The sequence below is a fragment of the Hyla sarda genome, chromosome 3 (genome assembly GCF_029499605.1).
Source record: "Hyla sarda isolate aHylSar1 chromosome 3, aHylSar1.hap1, whole genome shotgun sequence".
NCBI classification, from domain to species: Eukaryota; Metazoa; Chordata; class Amphibia; order Anura; family Hylidae; genus Hyla; species Hyla sarda.
Genome location: NC_079191.1, coordinates 310,375,197 through 310,393,672, shown reverse-complemented (window position 1 = coordinate 310,393,672; position 18,476 = coordinate 310,375,197). Strand labels below are relative to the sequence as shown.

Below are 18,476 nucleotides of genomic sequence, written 5' to 3'. Positions count from 1 at the left end.
AACAACTAATAACAATGAATTTCCTTTTTTTTTTTTTTGATCCAAAGTGTTGGTCAGCTCACCTGGGCTTAGCACATGGCACATACTCCAGTCTGCATTGTAAACATACTATGGCTACCCCAATAGGAAAACTTCTTTATTGTAAATTGTTTAAACTATGGCAGCTCTGCCATGGATCTCCCATGCAGGAGGCGTGTTGGTCGCAGCATGATGCCACGGCCGACACGCCCCCTCCATGTATCTCTTTGAGAGAGGCGGAAATGCAGGGTTTGTGCAAAAAAAAATAGGAAAACATAATAAAATTAACGTTATTAGTCACAGTACACAGATCTTTTCATATTGGCTCTGCTCCAAAAGTACTATAAATTAATATGAGTTCCATCCTTTATATTACTCTCTTCGTGAGCAGACCGGAGGGGAGGGGAGAACAAGGACAAGAGCTCTGCTTTGAGAGAGTGCGACAGAACGTCACAGCTACAAGCCAGACAGCTCAGCTGATAATGGAAGTTCTGTGCAGTATGGCAAATAACATTATATTAACCCCTTAAGGACGGACAAATTTTTTACCTTAAAGGAGATCTGTAGTGCTCTGAACTTTATCCCCTATCCGAAGGAATAAGTGATGTTATATTTTACCGTATATACTTGAGTATAAGCCGAGTTTTTCAGCACGACTTTTTGTGCTGAAAATGCCCCCTCTTCAACCTGCGGACCTCCAGATGTTGCAAAGCTACAACTCCCAGCATGCCCGGACAGCCATCTGCCCCCCCCCCCTCCCTTTTGTGTTGTACTAACCTCCCCTTGGCGGGAAGTTAGGGTGAGCTGGTCCGGGCCATCTATGCTTCAGGGACCATCTGGTGGGGAGGGTTAGTCGTTGAGGACTTTCCATTTTCACTGGGGGGGCCTCTTCTCCGCGCTTCGGGCCTGCCCTGGACTAGTGACATTGCCTTGACGACGACGCACAGGGACGTTCATGCACCAGTTAATTTGAAAACATCTTTTTTCCACCGGAGTTCCCCTTTAATAAGTTGCTTTATTATAGTTTTTGATACTATACAAAGGCTGTTTCTTTCACTGAACAACCGCATTAACCCCTTAAGGACTTTAAGCATTAAAGAGTAGCTATCATAAACTAATCTGTCCCTAAAACCCTCCAGCATATGTCCCTGACAAACCTTGACACTAATCCTGGCTTTTATTTTGTTCAAACCCCCCCCCCCCCTCTGTACCTCTTTTCCAAGCTTATCAGCCTGCACAATCATCGGTGGTTCAGTGAGGGAGGAAGTTGGCGTGGCCCGGCAGGCTAGACGTCATGTGAGGCTTCACAGGGCTGGCTTCCGCCCTTCTTCCTGTATGCTGCTCTCACTCTCGGGAGCGCGCGTACAGGCTAAGTACAAGGCAGGGATGGCAGCTTCTGTGTCTCCTCCTCCTTGCACGTGCCATACATAGTGGAGGAATGTCGGAGTACAGAGCTGCCGTGCCCTGCAGGAAGAAAGTCAAAGCATAATATACATTTATAGTTTGGATGGACAAATGGTTCCCAGTTCTTTGTCTGCACTGCTAAAACTGAATGGCTGGACTGAAAGCACGTGGTGTTCGGCAAAGTCGTTGATGGCTACGAAGTTACGAAGATGGCTATTGAGCCAAAATGGTATGCACGCTCATTTTCATGTATTGAGCCAGCATGCTATGCACGCTCAATATCAGCTATTGAGCCAGAATGGTATGCACGCTCATTTTCATGTATTGAGCCAGCATGCTTGCTCAATTACTGTCAATGAGAGTGCATACCATGCTGGCTCAATACATGAAAATGAGCGTGCATTGCATGCTGGCTCAATACCTGATAATGAGCGTGCATACCAAGCTGGCTCATTACATGTATTGAGCTAGCATGCAATGCACGCTTATCATATATTGAGCCAGCATGCTATGCAAGCTCAATACATGAAATTGAGCGTGTATACCATACTGTTTCAATACCTGATATTGAGCATGCATAGTATTCTGGCTCATTGCATGAAAATGAGCGTACATATCATGCTGGCTCAATATATGTAGATAGATAGATAGATATAGATAGATAGATAGATAGAGACATATAGATAGAGAGATATAGATAGATAGATTTACAGTGGTCCCTCAACATACAATGGTAATTCGTTCCAAACGAGCCATCGTTTGTCGAATCCATCGTATGATGAGGGATTCATGCAATGTAAAGTATAGGAAGCTGTACTCACCTGTCCCCCCCCGCTCCTGATGGTGACCCCGGGCCTCCGCTTGGCTCTCCTGGTCTTCTCTGGTCCTCTGCTGTCTTCTCCGGTCCTCTGCTGTCTTCTCCGGTCCTCTGCTGTCTTCCGCAAGGCCTTACTGGGCCTGCGTAGCGACGTCATTACGCCGCTGCGTACGCCATTCCTATTGGATGACGTGCACTGCAGCGTATTGACGTCATCGGAGAGGCACCGGAGGGCACCCCGGAGCATTGTGAAGGGGTAAGTAATACTTACCGCACCACACGGGGAACATTAAGCTGCAATCCAGCAGCAGCTTAAGCATTTTGCGCTGCCGGATAGTACTTAATGCGATGGCCCCGACATAAAAAAGCATCGCATGTCGATGCTGACATCGACATGCGATGGCCTCTGAGAGGCCATCGTATGTCGATTTGATCATATGTCGGGGCCATCGTAGGACGGAGGGTCACTGTAGATATAGATAGATAGAGACATATAGATAGAGAGATATAGATAGATAGATATATATATAGATAGATATAGATAGATATATAGATAGATAGATAGAGATAGATAGATAGATAGATAGATATAGATAGATAGAGATAGATAGATAGAGATAGATATAGATAGATAGAGATAGATAAAGATAGATAGAGATAGATAGATATAAATAGATAGATAGATAGAGAAAGATAGATAGATAGATATAGATAGATATATAGATAGATATAGATAGATAGATATAGATATAGATAAATAGAGATCTAGATAGATCTAGATAGATATAGATAGATATAAATATAGATAGATAGATATAGATCTAGATAGATATAGATAGAGATAGATAGATATACAGCAACAGGAGAATACAGCAGCACACTGCTAGCACAAAGATATAGATAAAACATGAGTATATAGATAGAACATGAAAAGCTATACAGCTGTTGTGCAATAAATGAAACTATGAAATTATGAGGTACTTAGCTTGTGAATTTGGCGGCCAAATAGCGTGGACTGTCCCACCAAATTCGGACCCTACACTATGAATATGCCACCGCAAGCGAAGTACCTCATAATTTCATAGATTCATATTTTCATTTATTGCACTACAGCTGTATAGCTTTTCATGCTCTATCTATATACTCATGTTTTATCTATATCTTTGTGCTAGCAGTGTGCTGCTGTATTCTCCTGTTGCTGTATATTTAGCCCAGCAGCCTGCACCTGTAAGCCAGGTCTATACAATAGTTTGGAATCAAATAGTGCTGGCCAACTTATTCTTTGGTTGTATTAGATATAGATAGATAGATCTAGATAGATAGATACATAGATAGAGATATAGATAGATAGTTATAGATAGATATAGATAGATAGATATAGATAGATATACAGCAACAGGAGAATACAGCAGCACACTGCTAGCACAAAGATATAGATAAAACATGAGTATGTAGATAAAACATGAGTATATAGATAGAACATGAAAAGCTATACAGCTGTAGTGCAATAAATGAAACTATGAAATTATGAGGTACCGAGCTTGCAAATTTGGCGGCCAAATAGCGTGGACCGTCCCACCACGGTAAGGTGACCTCATTCTGGGACAGACCCTACACTATGAATATGCCTCTGTGTGAACAGTACAGCAGGCATTGCAAGGTCTGAAACAACCAAGGCACCTTATATACACCTAATAGAGGTGGGTGGGGTGCAAGAGCCAACATGGAAATAGCCACTCCCCCGTATGTGTAATACAACCAAAGAATAAGTTGGCCAGCACTATTGATTCCAAATTATTGTAAAGACCTGGGTTACAGGTGCAGGCTGCTGGGCTAAATATACAGCAACAGGAGAATACAGCAGCGCACTGCTAGCACAAAGATATAGATAAAACATGAGTATATAGATAAAACATGAGTATATAGATAGAACATGAAAAGCTATACAGCTGTAGTGCAATAAATGAAAATATGAAATTATGAGGTACTTAGCTTGCAAATTTGGCGGCCAAATAGCGTGGACCATCCCACCCACCTCTATTATGTGTATATAAGGTGCCTTGGATGTTTCAGACCTTGCAATGCCTGCTGTACTGTTCACACAGAGGCATATTCATAGTGTAGGGTCCGTCCCAGAATGAGGTCACCTTACCGTGGTGGGACGGTCCACGCTATTTTGCCGCCAAATTTGCAAGCTAAGTACCTCATAATTTCATAGTTTCATATTTTCATTTATTGCACTACAGCTGTATAGCTTTTCATGTTCTTATCTATATCTTTGTGCTCGCAGTGTGCTGCTGTATTCTCCTGTTGCTGTATATTTAGCCCAGCAGCCTGCACCTGTAAGCCAGGTCTTTACAATAGTTTGGAATCAATAGTGCTGGCCAACTTATTCTTTGGTTATAGATAGATATAGATAGATAGATAGATATAGATAGAGATTGATAGAGATAGGTAGATATAGATATAGATAGAGAAAGATATAGATAGAGATAGATAGCTACACACATATATATATGAGATTATACTTTCCTAAATATGATTCTTCCTCCCATGGGGGTGTGGTGCAGATTTCTCCTCTCTCCGTCCCCTCGCTCTCTCACAATCTATACTGCAGCTCGAGCTGCAGTGAGTAGAAGGGGGAGGTGCAGGGGGCGGGGATATGTAAATTAGGCGCGCCGCGCGCACACGAGCACTGTTCTCGCTGTCTGCTTGTTTCATATACACGCAGAGAGCGAGCCGAGGACGCGCTTTTCGGACCACGCTGCCTGGCCAGCAGTGGTCCAAACGTGCCCTGCGTGAGGGGGGGAAAATGCTTCCTGGACCATGTAGGGTGACACCTAGTGGCCAGGATTTCAAATGTAAAAAAAAAGTATGAAAGGTTCCTTTTTTTTAAAAAATATATTACAAAGATTGTTGTTTATGCATAATCTATATTATATTAAAAGTAATGTTTAATGAGAGTACCCATTTAATAACTCTAAGATGCTTTTACTTTTCATTCTGATTCCGAGATTGTTTTTCAGTGACATATTCTACTTTTGTTAGTGGTAAATTTTTGTCAATACTTGCATCATTTCTTGGTGAAAAATTCCAAAATGTTATGAAAAAATTTTAAATTGAGCATTTTTCTAACTTTGAAGCTCTCTGCTTGTAAGGAAAATAGACATTCCAAATAAATTATATATTGATTCACATATACAATATGTCTACTTTATGTTTGCATCATAAAGTTAACATGTTTTTACTTTTGGAAGACATCAGAGGGCTTCAAAGTTCAGTAGCGATTTTCCAATTTTTCAAAAAAATTTCAAAATCTGAATTTTTCAGGGACCAGTTCAGTTTTGAAATGGATTTGAAGGGCCTTCATATTCGAAATACCCCATAAATTATCCCATTATAGAAACTGCACTTCTCAAAGTATTCAAAATGACATTCAGTAAGTGTGTTAACCCTTTAGGTGTTTCACAGGAATAGCAGCAAAATGAAGGAGAAAATTCTAAATCTTCATTTTTTACACTCGCATGTTCTTGTAGACCCAGCTTTTGAATTTTTACAAGGGATAATAAGAAAAAAAGCCCCGCAAAATTTGTAACCCAATTTCTTTCAAGTAAGGAAATATCTAATATGTGAATGTCAAGTGTTCGGCAGGCGCAGTAGAGGGCTCAGAAGGGAAGGAGCAACAATGGGATTTTGGAGAGTGAATTTTGCTGAAATGGTTTTTGGGGGGCATGTCACATTTAGGAAGCCCCTATGGTGCCAGAACAGCAGAAAATCCCCCACATGGCATAACATTTTGGAAACTACACCCCTCAAGTCACGTAAAGGGTAATGGGAGTAAATTTCTCCCAAAATTTGTAACTCCATCTCCTCTGAGTATGGAAATACCCCATCTTAGGACGTAAAATGCTCTGCGGGCGAACTACAATGGCCGGAAGAGAAGGAGTCACATTTGGCTTTTGGAAAGCAAATGTTTTTTGGGGTGCATGTCGCATTTAGGAAGCCCCTACTGTGCCAGAACAGCAAAAGAAAAAACACATGGCATACTATTTTGGAAACTACATCCCTCAAGGAACGCAACAAGGGGTACAGTGAGCCTTAACACCTCACAGGTGTTTGATGACTTTTTGTTAAAGTTGGATGTGTAAATGAAAAAAAAATGTCACTAAAATGCATTCCCCCCCCCCCCCCCCCCCAAATTTTAAATTTTTACAAGGGGTAATAGGAGAAAATGACCACCAAAATGTGTAACCCCATTTCTTCTGAGTATGGAAATACCCCATGTGTGGATGTCAAGTGCTCTGTTGGCGCACTACAATGCTCAGAAGAGGAGGAGCGCCATTGAGCTTTTGGAGAGAGAATTTATTTGGAATGGAAGTCAGGGGCCATGTGTGCGTTTACACAGCCCCTGTGGTGCCAGAACTGTGGACCCCCCACATGTGACCCCATTTTGGAAACTATACCCCTCACAGAATTAAATAAGGGATGCAGTGAGTATTTACACCCCACTGTCGTTTGACATATCTTTGGAACAGTGGGCTGTTTCAAATGAAAAAATAATTTTTTCATTTTCACAGACCACTGTTCCAAAAATCTGTCAAACACTTGTGGAGCGTAAATGCTCACTGTACCCCTTATTACATTATATGAGGGGTGTAGTTTCCAAAATGGGGTCACATGTGGGGGGTCCATTGTTCTGGCACTATGGGGGCTTTGTAAACACACGTGGCCTTCAATTCCGGCCAAATGTTCTCTTTAAAAGCCTTATGGCGCTCCTTCTGTTCTGAGCATTGTAGTGTGCCAGCAGAGCACTGTACATCCACATATGGGGTATGGTCTTACTCAGAAGAAATAGGGTTACAAATTTTGGGGGGCTGATTTCCTATTTCCCCTTGTGAAAATGAAAAATTTTGGGTAACACCAAGTTTTGGGTAACAAACATTTTTTTTTTTCATTTTCCCATCCAACTTTAATGAAAATTCTTCAAACACCTGTGGGGTGTTAAGGCTCACTATACCCATTGTTACATTCCGTGAGGGGTGTAGTTTCCAAAATGGGGTCACATGTGGGTATTTTTTTTTTTGCGTTTATGTCAGAAAATCAGCCACCCCTGTGCAAATCTCCAATTAGTACATAGCGTGCTCTAAATCCTGAGCCTTGTTGTGCGTCCGCAGAGCATTTTACACCCACATATGGGATATTTCCGTACTGAGGAGAAATTGCGTTACAAATTTTGGGGGTCTTTTTTTCCTTTTTCCGCTTGTGAAAATAAAAAGAATGGGGCAACACCAGCATGTTAGGGTAAAATGTTTTTTTTTTTTTTTCACTAACAGGCTGGTGTAGCCCCCAATCTTTCCTTTTCATAAGGGGTGAAAGGAGACAAAGCCCCCCAAAATTTGTAGTGCAATTTCTCCCGAGTACGGAAATACCCCATATGTGGCCCTAAACTGTTTCCTTGAAATACGACAGGGCTCCGAAGTGAGAGAGCGCCATGCGCATTTGAGGACATAGGGGTGGACATAGGGGTATTCTACACCAGTTATTCCCAAACAGGATGCCTCCAGCTGTTGCTAAACTCCCAGCATGCCTGGACAGTCGGTGGCTGTCCGGAAATGCTGGGAGTTGTTGTTTTGCTACAGCTGGAGACTCCGTTTTGGAAACACTGCCGTACGATACGTTTTTCATTTTTATTGGGGGGGACAGTGTAAGGGGGTGTATATGTAGTGTTTTACCCTTCATTATGTGTTAGTGTAGTGTAGTGTTTTTAGGGTACATTCACGGTGGGGGTTACGGTGAGTTTCCCGCTAGGAGTTTGCGCTGCAGCTCAAACTTGAAGCCGAATACTCACTGTAAACCCGCCCGTGTGGATGTACCCTGTACATTCACATGGGGGGCAAACCTCCATCTGTTTCAAAACTACAACTCCCAGCATTTACTGACAGACCGTGCATGCTGAGAGTTGTACTTTTGCAACAGCTGGAGGCACACTGGTTGGACATTTTCCAACCAGTATTTTCCAACCAGTGTGCCTCCAGCTCTTGCAAAACAACAACTCCCAGCATGTACTGATCGCCGAAGTGCATGCTGGGAGATGTAGTTATGCAACAGCTGGAGGTACGCAACTACAACTCCCAGCATGCCGAGACAGCTGTTTGCTGTTTTGGCATGCTGGAATTTGCAGTTTTGCAACATCTGGAGGGCTACAGTTTAGAGACCACTGCACAGTGATCTCCAAACTGTAGCTCTCCAGCAGTTGCAAAACTACAAATCCCAGCATGCTCAAAAACAGCTGTCTGGGCATGCTGGGAGTTGTAGTTTTGCAACATCTGGAGGGTTACAGTTTAGAGATCACCGTATAGTGGTCTCCAAACTGTAGCCCTCCAGATGTTGCAGGGCAACTCACTGGCTTCCGTAGGATCCATGGAGCCGCATTGCCGTCCTCTGCTGCCGATGGTAGGTGGACCTTCGGCGCTGGTTCCCGTTGGTTCCCCCATTCTGCCCGGACAACAGTGGATAGGCAGAGTGTTAACCCCCCCCCCCCCGCCCCCGATCTGCTATTGGTCGTTGCTTCTGAATTACCAATAGCAGGGATAGGAAGGGTGGCACCCATGCCACCTCACTCGTATCCCTTCAGGGGGATCGTGGGTGTCTTGGATAACCCCTATCCCCCTTATTTTCCGGGTCACCAGAGACCCGTATGACCCGGAATCGCCGCAAATTGCCAGTGTGACTTCACCGTTGATTTGCGGCGATCGCGGACATGGGGGGGGGGGGGGGGTATGGAATCTCAGGACCCCCCTGGGCATTTTCAGATAGATATCAGCAGTCACCCAGTCCGGTCCCCGCCGCTCTTGGCCCTTAAGGGGTTAGTTTGCTGACTTTAAATATAAACAAAAAATATTATTAAGTTAACAGTGTAATGTTGTTTTAGACCAGTGTTTCCCAACCAAGGTGCCTCCAGCTGTTGCAAAACTACTACAACTCCCAGCATGCCCGGACACCCAATGGTTGTCCGGGCATGCTGGGTGTTGTAGTTGTGCAACAGCTGGAGGCACGCTGGTTGGGAAACACTGTTTAAGACTGTGATGACAAAAAATTGCGCAATATAATTTGATGTATTTTGCATATAATAGAAACATTTCTTTCCTCTGTTTTTAGAGACGAGAAGATGAGTTTCAGTTACAGTGGTTACAGAGAATCACATCCACCATCCAAAGGTTCTGAATCTCCAAACTCTTTCCTTGATCAGGAAAGTCGAAGGAGAAGGTTTACTATTGCAGACTCTGATCAGTTGCCCTCATATCCCATTGAAGTGCATGTACAGCCAGCTAAATTAAGAGACAAAACTCCAATGTATGGTAAGTTTTGCACTTGAATATGGTTTCCTCATACCATATGTCTATATTACTAAACTGATTATATAGGAAATCAAATGAACTTTTCAGCAGATATATAATCGATTCTCCTGGATCCCCTGAAGCATTTCTTGCGTCCAATGCTGTGTGTTATCCTAACACTGTATGCCATGCTGATATTGTTTACAGACACAGCAAAAATGTGTCATTTGGACATTATTTCACTCAGCATTGGAAGTTAGGAGCAAATTGGGACGCAGGTGACCATTAGTGGGTAAATAGGTAAGAATCAGTAAATAAGTCAAAGCAAATGGCCCTGAAATGTATTTACACTTTAAATGACCCTTTTAGATGGAATGTACAATATTTAGAAGACTCATGTGACCTGGGGATATTTTCCACTGCTCACATATGATATCTTGACATGTAAAAAAAATTAATTTCTATTAAGTTTAACTTCATGAGTAAAACAATGTAAAGAAAAACACCCTTCTCTAGACAAAAGTATAGTTTGTTGGTATTTTCTGTGTTTTGTTAATACGTTCTTTCCTATCCATGTTAATAGGTAAGCCACGTCCTCTATCTATGCCTGCTGAAGCAAGCTGGATTGTCTCTACAGAATCATATTCAAGGCATAGACTGACAGGGAGAAAAGGTAAACTTATGACAGCTCTGTAAGAAGAAGAAGAAAATAGGTGATAAGGTTAAAGGGGTTGTCTCGGTGGACATAACATAAAAATTTCAAAAATAAAAAGTAAGTCACACTCACTCGTCCTGGACCCCTGTTCTCTAGGTCTCACGTTATCCCGTTATTTAAACAAGCTGTCCCAGTTTGTCTCAGAAGTAGGTAGAAGTGGGAGACCAAATGACATGAGACCAGGAGATGCGGAAGACTGAGAGAGGGTAGTATGGCGTATTATTCATTTTGACACCACCACAAACTTTTAGAAAAAAAATTGATGTCCCTTGATAACCTCTTGAAGCATTAATATTGCATTTTCTATTTTATTTCTAGCCATGTATATGATATGTTTAACCCCTCGATGACTCAGGGTGTACTGGTATCCCCTGGGTACCAGGGACTTAGCACACCAGGATGTACCTGTACGTCCTGAATCCCACTGCCGGGTGCCGGAGCATTATAGACTGTGTGTCCCAGCAGTCAGGGACCTGCCGGTAATGACGAACATGAGTGATCGCACTGATGACCACCATTAACCCCTCAGAAGCCATTATCAATATTGATCTGCGGCAGTGCTGCGGTTCCGGTGGCTGATCTGATCGGCTGCGGGGATCAGATCAGCCTAGTTGGTGGACGGAGGTCTCTTCACCTGCCTCCTGCCGTCATCAGGGGGTCATCTTCTCTGGTCTGCCTTCGAGCACTGATCAGTATACTTAACTAAAGATTGCAATGTATAGTCCCATGTGGGAACTAAAAAAAGTTTAAAAAAATAAAATAAAATAAAAAAGTTTAAATAAAAATGAATAAGCCCCTCCCCCAATAAAATCTAAACTACAGATCACAGCACCAAAACCCGAAATTAGCCCTCATACATCCCCTTATGTGAAAAAATAAAAAAAGTTTTATGGTTCAGAGGAGGACAATTTTAAATATATTGGTTTTGTTCAATAAAGTTTGACTTCTTATTAAAGCAGTACAATAATAGAAAACTATTGTTTTGATCCCATTTAGCTACAGGATAAAGAGAACATGTCATTTTTACCATAAAGTGCACTGTGTAAAAAGAACCCCCCCCCCCCCCCCCAAAAGTTGCAAAATTGCGGTTTTCTATTCAATCCCCCACCCCCGCAAATAATACTTTTTTTTTGGTTTTGCCGTAAATTTTGTTGTTAAATGAAAGGTGCCATTGAGAAATATAATTGGTCATGCAAAAAAACAAAAAAAAACAACTGTCATATGGGTCTGTGGATGAAAAATAAAAAAGTTATGCCTCTTAGAAAGTGAGGAGGAAAAAGCAAAAATGAAAATGTCCTCTGTCCTCAAGGCCAAAAATGGCCTTTGTCCTTAAAGGGGTACTCTGATGTAAAACTTTTTTTTTATGAACTGGTGCCAGAAAGTTAAACAGATTTGTAAATTACTTCTAGTAAAAAATCTTTACCCTTCCAGTACTTTTTAGCAGCTGTATGCTACAGAGGAAATTCTTTTCTTTTTCAATTTCTTTTTTGTCTTGTCCACAGTGCTTTCTGCTGATGCCTGTCCATGTCAGGAACTGTCCAGAGCAGCATAGGTTTGTTATGGGGATTTTCTCCTACTCTGGACAGTTCCTGATACGGGCATCAGGTGTCAGCAGGGAGCACTGTGGACAAGATAAAAAAGAAATTCAAAAAGAAAGGAATTTCCTCTGTAACAAACAGCTGCTAAAATGTACTGGAAGGATTAAGATTTTTTAATAGAAGCAATTTACAAATCTGTTTACCTTTCTGGCACCAGTTGATTAAAAAAAAATGTTTTCCACCGTAGTACCCTATTAAGGGGTTAAGTCTAGCATATATAAAACATCTGAATATCCATATTGGCTACTAAGGATTTTTAACCAGCCATTTTAAATTCTGATGATTATTATTCTGATTTACTACTATTTTTTTTCTAATTATTGATTGTATGTACTCTCAAGTAGATTTTTGAATATTTTATATATTTATGCATGGGTTCAAAATATGTATATGCTTTTCTTTCTCTTTAAGGTGATGAAGCACTTTCCAGGTATTTCAGTAATGAAAGGATAGCACCAATCATAGAAGAAAATGTATCATCTCGAAATTATTTTACCAGATCAACTGAGAGGCATTTAATCAGAGGAACAGACTATATTAGGGGCAGCCGTGGTCTTCTGAACATGGACTTACACAATAGTGCAACAATGCCATACCAGGAGGAAGGTTCCAGGAAACATACAACCGCTTCATCTTCAAAAAATACCACAACGGAGCCCTCGCTACTGGTCAGTTGGTTTACCAAACTAAAACTCTTGAGTCGCTGACTTTGTTACTATAAACATTTACCCTTCAAGTGCCTTTGCCCGTATAATGGCAGTATTATGTGAAGCTGGTTCTACAGTGGGATTCACCTTCCTCAGCTTGCTTAAACTTCCAGACTGGCATGAAGATATGACGATGCCACAAATAATTTATCAAGCAATAAAAATACTTTGAAATCACACATATTCTACCTATGGAAATTATATTTGCCTCTTGGATTTTGTTCTGTTTTTTTTTTTTTTTTGTACTTTCTTATACAACTCTGTCGAAGTAATGCAACATGTGCGTGTAAATTTTACTCAAGTTTTTGTGCAACTACTTTTTTTTTTTTTTTTTAGAACTGTTAAAAAAAAGTAATTTATTAAAATCAGCCAACTTTTTATTCATTTTGCTGTTTACCAAAGGATCATTTATTTTATACTGATTTTAGGATGCTTTCTTCGTATTCTGTATTACAGGTTAAACGTTACACTTTCCTAAATTATTTAAGCAATATGAAAGGAAAAAGCATTTCACATTTGTTCTTTATTGTATAAATGAAGGTTGACTTTCTGTATATATCAACAGGGCAGGTAAGCTCCATGGATGTGATATGCAGGGATTTGCCTTTTGTCATTTTATGCATCTTTATTGTTTACAAGACACAGTGACAACATAAAGATAACTTGTGACCTCTCCTGACCTTCCTATTTCAGTAAGTACTGGTATTTTTCATTAAATAACAATTCTGAAACATCTTTTCTTAGAACTCTTTTTTGTGCCACTCCTCTATTAATCCTTTGAAGGCTGACAATTGGGTGTTACCACTACTCTCATCAAAAGGGTGTATCTATAGGTATTGTGACTGTCAGCAATGATTGGACAGTCAAACATTGTAGGGACAAACCCGTTGTCAGTTTATTCATAAATTTGTAGGGGGCATAGCAGAAGAAGAGCACAACATAGAGTATAAAAAGAAGCCACAGAGTTATTATTTTATGAGGAGTACAGTTATTTACTGAAGCATGGTAGAAGAGGTGCAAGTGCTCTTTAAAGGAGCTTTCTTACTTTCAACATTGAATATGTTTGACTATTGAGTTCTGTCTACTGTGACCCTTGCTGATCACTAAAGTGAAGTAACAGTGACACTAGAAAGTGCTGTGCTCCTTCAGCTTTTGTCATCTCAATACAGAGCCTACAGGAGCTAAAGGCTTTAAGCACTTTGTAAAATCATACATTGTCTCTTTATAGTGTACCTACTATTACAATTTTTTATACCAAAAAACAATCTTCTGTTCCCTTATACTCCTATATTATAATCCTGGCTATCTGTTGCTGCCATTAGGGAATAGCTCTTGTTTTGCCCAAAACAGCTTAGGACCCCCAGATGAGTTGAGATTTTGTGTGCTAAGTCTCCTCTTCTTGTTGGTAAAGGTGAATACATTTTAAATGGTGTTTTAGCGAAGTTTTAAATAAGTAAGGTTAAATATGTTTTATGAGCAAGCGGTGTACATCAACTTATATTTGATGTGCTGACATTAAAAGAGCCTATTCACAATTTCTGGACAGTACATGTAAGTTACTGATATAAAGGTGCCTTATAAATGAAAACTCTTGGAAAGAAAAAAAATACATACAGGTTGCCTCTTCTGCTCTTTTGTATTAAAACTGTTGTGTTTCTACACCTTCCCTTTAGATATGTGTGAAGATCCTTCCCTTCTGCTTCCTGCTCTTTCTATGCTATACAAAGTTTATTGCACTTATTTGCCAAGCAGTTGTTTCAAGTGGTAAAGATGTAAAGTGAAGGGGGGACAGGAAGAAGAAGGGATGACCTGTTGGTGGCTGCCTGTGTAGTTCCAAGAAATGCTCCAGCCTATGCAAAATGCCTTTAACTAGAGACAATGAGAAAGAACATTTACGTTTTGATGAGATTAGAGTGCCTTCACGCAGCATCACTTGGTGTGTTAAATATGTCCATGGCATAGCCGTATACATACTAGCACAAACATTGAAAATGTCTCCATATATATGTCTGAACGACCCCTTAGCAGTGACAAGGCAAGACTTGTCTAGCAGAATGTACAGGATATTTTAGAAGCTCTGCATTGTATGTATCATTGTTTAGTATATCTGTTAAAATGTACATTTTTTTTTTATCTATGGCTTACGCTTGGCTACATGAGGTTGCCTTTAGCACTGAGCTCTTTTTAGCCAGTGAGTAAAACAAATTGATTCTATAATATCCAATATTTAAGTCAGGTATTGAAATCCATGTGTTGCACTAGCAGGGATATTTGTAATGTGTTTTAGGCATTAAAATTTTCTTTTTATATTGCATTTATTGTTTGTTTTGCCTTACACTATAATATGTAATTGGATTGACTAGATGCCTCCATATATTAGTCTTCCACCACCATTCACAACTTAAGGACAAAAGTTAAGTACAGCATATATTAAATGTTACCTAAGCATTCTATGTACCAGCAAGATCACATAAGATGTGTAAATCATTCATATATATACCTTAATGCAAGGGCATTTTTTATGTATATCCAAATGTCCCATTCTAAAACTTCTCCAAAACTACCACTGGCAAGTATTCCTGACCAGATATGAGAGTGGCTATAATATAATGCAATACCCTTGCCAGTCATGAATGCCTTGTGTATTTGCCATCTTACTAAGTGGTATAGTGGTATAAGAATATTATATGATCTTAATATAATATGTAATGTTTAGGGGGTATAAAGCGGATACTTGTTATATACAGAGATCTGTGTGAATATTTTTAAATTTATTTTATTGGTCAGAAATCTATATCTGTATATAGAAAAATGAGAAAATATTGAGAATCTATGTGTTGTAATATGTACACTTTACACAGGTATGAACCAATGTGTTTCAGTAGGATTGTGTCATTTCATAAACCATTCCATCTTGGCAAAGCCAAAAACAAATAACTAGGCCAATTTTAAGTACATATTAATGTTTTGTGTCTATATAAACTATTTATTTGCATACAAAATAAGCTCAATTTTATCTATTTTACTTACAAGTGCTGTGTTCAGGTAAAAGACATTTTCTCACCACAAGAATTTTATAGCCCATTAATGATGGACCCCCGGCACCTTAAAGAGGGATCACATGTGTAGTCGCTCCATATTAAAATGAAAGTGAATCATAGAAACCACTGGCTGCATCGGCTTCCATCACTTCAATTTTAAAGGGGAGTGATTCCCTTATACATCTCCTGCTCAGCCATTATAATCTAAAAGCAGCCACTAAATATACAGCCCCTGGCAAAAATGTTGGAATCACCACACTTCGAGTATGTGTATCCAGCTTTCTTACTTCATAGCAAACACACAAATCGCAGATATGACAACAGTGTTTAGTAAATGAACATTTCAAACAAATGAAAATTAATTATTTTAATTAATAGCAATCAGTTAGTTATGCCTTTTTGTTTGCTTTGAAGGGTTATCCAGAATTAGAAATACATAGTTTTTTTTAACCACTTTAATAGTCATTGCTCTTTGGAAAGGTGCACTGCCACCCTTTGATCCTTTAGCTAAGATACAACCCCATATCATAAGTAAGTGGAAAATGTGATTGTTTTCTTCAGGCAGTCATCATTATAAGTAGCACCAGACATAATTCCAGCATCATCTCCTAGACAAATGTAGTTTGCCGATACATCATTGAGTATTACTTTCATCCAATCGTCCCCACTGCATGATTACTGATCTTTAGCCTACTTTAACCTTGTTTTCTTCTGTTAACATGTTAGTGCTGGCTTTCATTTTGCTTTTTTATATTTAAATCCCCTGTTAGTCAGCTGAATTTTTACACTTTTGGCAAACACATAGTTTTTTTTTTTTTGTTTGTTTTTTTGTTGTGCAAGAGATATTGCATAAAGTTTTTCTATCCTGACTCCTTAATGTCTTCATTGGTCTATATTGGTCTACCTACATGTACCTCTTTCATAACCATACTATTTAGTTGATAGTTTCACCAAATTTTTCACATGGCTGACTGGGAACAACCAACATCTTTTCTGTTAAATTTCCATCTTGATAGAGTTTTATAACCCTTTTTTTATTGTTATCAAAGCTTTTGAGACAGGCTTTTGTTTGGTGAGAGTTCAAAAACTGGAACCTCATCTGATCATAAGACTAGTGGGCCCGTGTCATGAAAAAACATATGCCATTCATTAACATAATTCAAATTAGTTTTTGAGGGATGTTTCACAAAGCCAGAATGTTCAGCAAATAAACATTATCTTGTGTCATATCTGTAATTTTATGCTTTTGCTATAAAATTTAAAAAAAGCTGATATAAAAAGCTGCATATTTTTACTGGAGCGATTCCATTTTACTTATTTTTTTTCCATGGGTTGAATACATAGGATAATACCTGTTGTAATCCTTGAGTTATAGAATCGCAAGCAAGCACAGAATGACACTGCTGAAATGAACCCAGAGAGCTAAGTCACAAAGATATTGCAAACCTTCAGAATATTTATGTTTTCATGCCGATCAGTACATAAAAACGTATCCCCTATCCGCAGGATAAGGGATATGTTTTAGATCGCGAGGGGTCCAAGCGCCGCGGTCCCCCCCTGCGATTATATGTACGGAGCCCTGGCTCTTCCACAGAGTGGAGAGTCACGACCCCAGCCCGAAGCGTTATATGCAGCGGGAGTGGTGGCCCCCGCTTCGAGTGGGGGTCGTGAGGCGCCACTCTGTGGGAGAGCCGGGGCTTCGTACAGACGATCGCGGAGGGCCAAGGGGATACGTTTTTCTGTACTGATCGGCATGAGACTTCTTCTTTAAACTTTGTTTTTGCACATAGCAACCATTTAGTCAGCATAATTTTAATGTTCTGTTAAGAAGTTGTAATTGGTTGCTATGGGCATAAGGATACTAAGGCCATCTGTATCATGGAAAAAAAATTCTTATTGATTTCTCCATCATTACTGTGGTTAATATATAGTATGCTACCAAATAAAGACAAAGGATTGTATATTATTATTACAGCAACATCCCACACTATGATTTAGGCTATCTACATGTGGCCTTTACACAATTTAGCATCTGTATTACAGCTACAACACCCAGTTTCTTCTAAAAAACTTGGGATTCGGGTGTTGGTAAAATGCAGCCATACTACAGATTTGTTACATGATCCTCATGAAAAGGTGAAATTATGGGATTTTCTCCACTAGAGTTACAGAAACAAGAAGTCTGGTTTTGGGAATAGCAGTAATCTTTACTCTTTTGTGTGCTTCATTTAATTCTTGCTGTACCTCAGAGGTTATGATGGTTTATGGAGTGTCTTGTGAGTGGGGTTCACTTTTGAGGAGCTAAATAATGTCTATTTTTTGCAATACAATAAGATTAGAGGTATATTTATAATATTTGCGAGTTTATATGTTTATGGTTTCTTTTCACTGCAAATTTGTTTAATTCATATTATGTGTTTTAAGTCTGTTATACCTAACCAGAACTGCCTTTGATAAAACCTGACATTTCAAGTTTTGAATATTTGATTTTGAAAAAATATAAACATTAAATGCATTTTACAGAAAAGTTGTGTGCCTTGCTAAACCTGATTAATTCCTTTTTATTTTACTGTGTACTTTGTAGGAAACAAAAAGGGACCACAAAGACAGACACACAAATAATCACAAGACGAGTTGGGAAGAGAAAAGGGAAAGAAAAGAGAAGAAAGGAAAGAGGGAGGGGGTCAAGGGGGTTGTTGATCAGAGAAGCGATCCCAAGGTTCCCAAACAGAGAGGAATGGTGGGATAGAGTTATTTAAAGAGGCTGTAAGGAATTCCAGGGAGTGGATCTCACGAATACGGGTTAACAGATCAGTCTCTGAGGGTGGGAGAGTCCTCT

At 39.8% G+C, this 18,476-nt stretch overlaps 1 protein-coding gene across 1 annotated transcript in view; it reads left to right on the top strand.

The window, feature by feature from the left end:
* Positions 1-14,716, top strand: part of CNKSR3 (CNKSR family member 3) — a 128,436-nt gene extending 113,720 nt beyond the window's left edge. Inside the window, exons 11-13 of the mRNA XM_056567037.1 lie at positions 9,398-9,597; positions 10,160-10,249; positions 12,301-14,716. Of these exons, the coding sequence (XP_056423012.1) occupies positions 9,398-9,597; positions 10,160-10,249; positions 12,301-12,596 (586 nt within the window). The 3' untranslated portion in view covers positions 12,597-14,716. The remainder of the gene's footprint in view (positions 1-9,397; positions 9,598-10,159; positions 10,250-12,300) is intronic.
* The last annotated feature ends 3,760 nt before the right edge of the window (positions 14,717-18,476 follow it).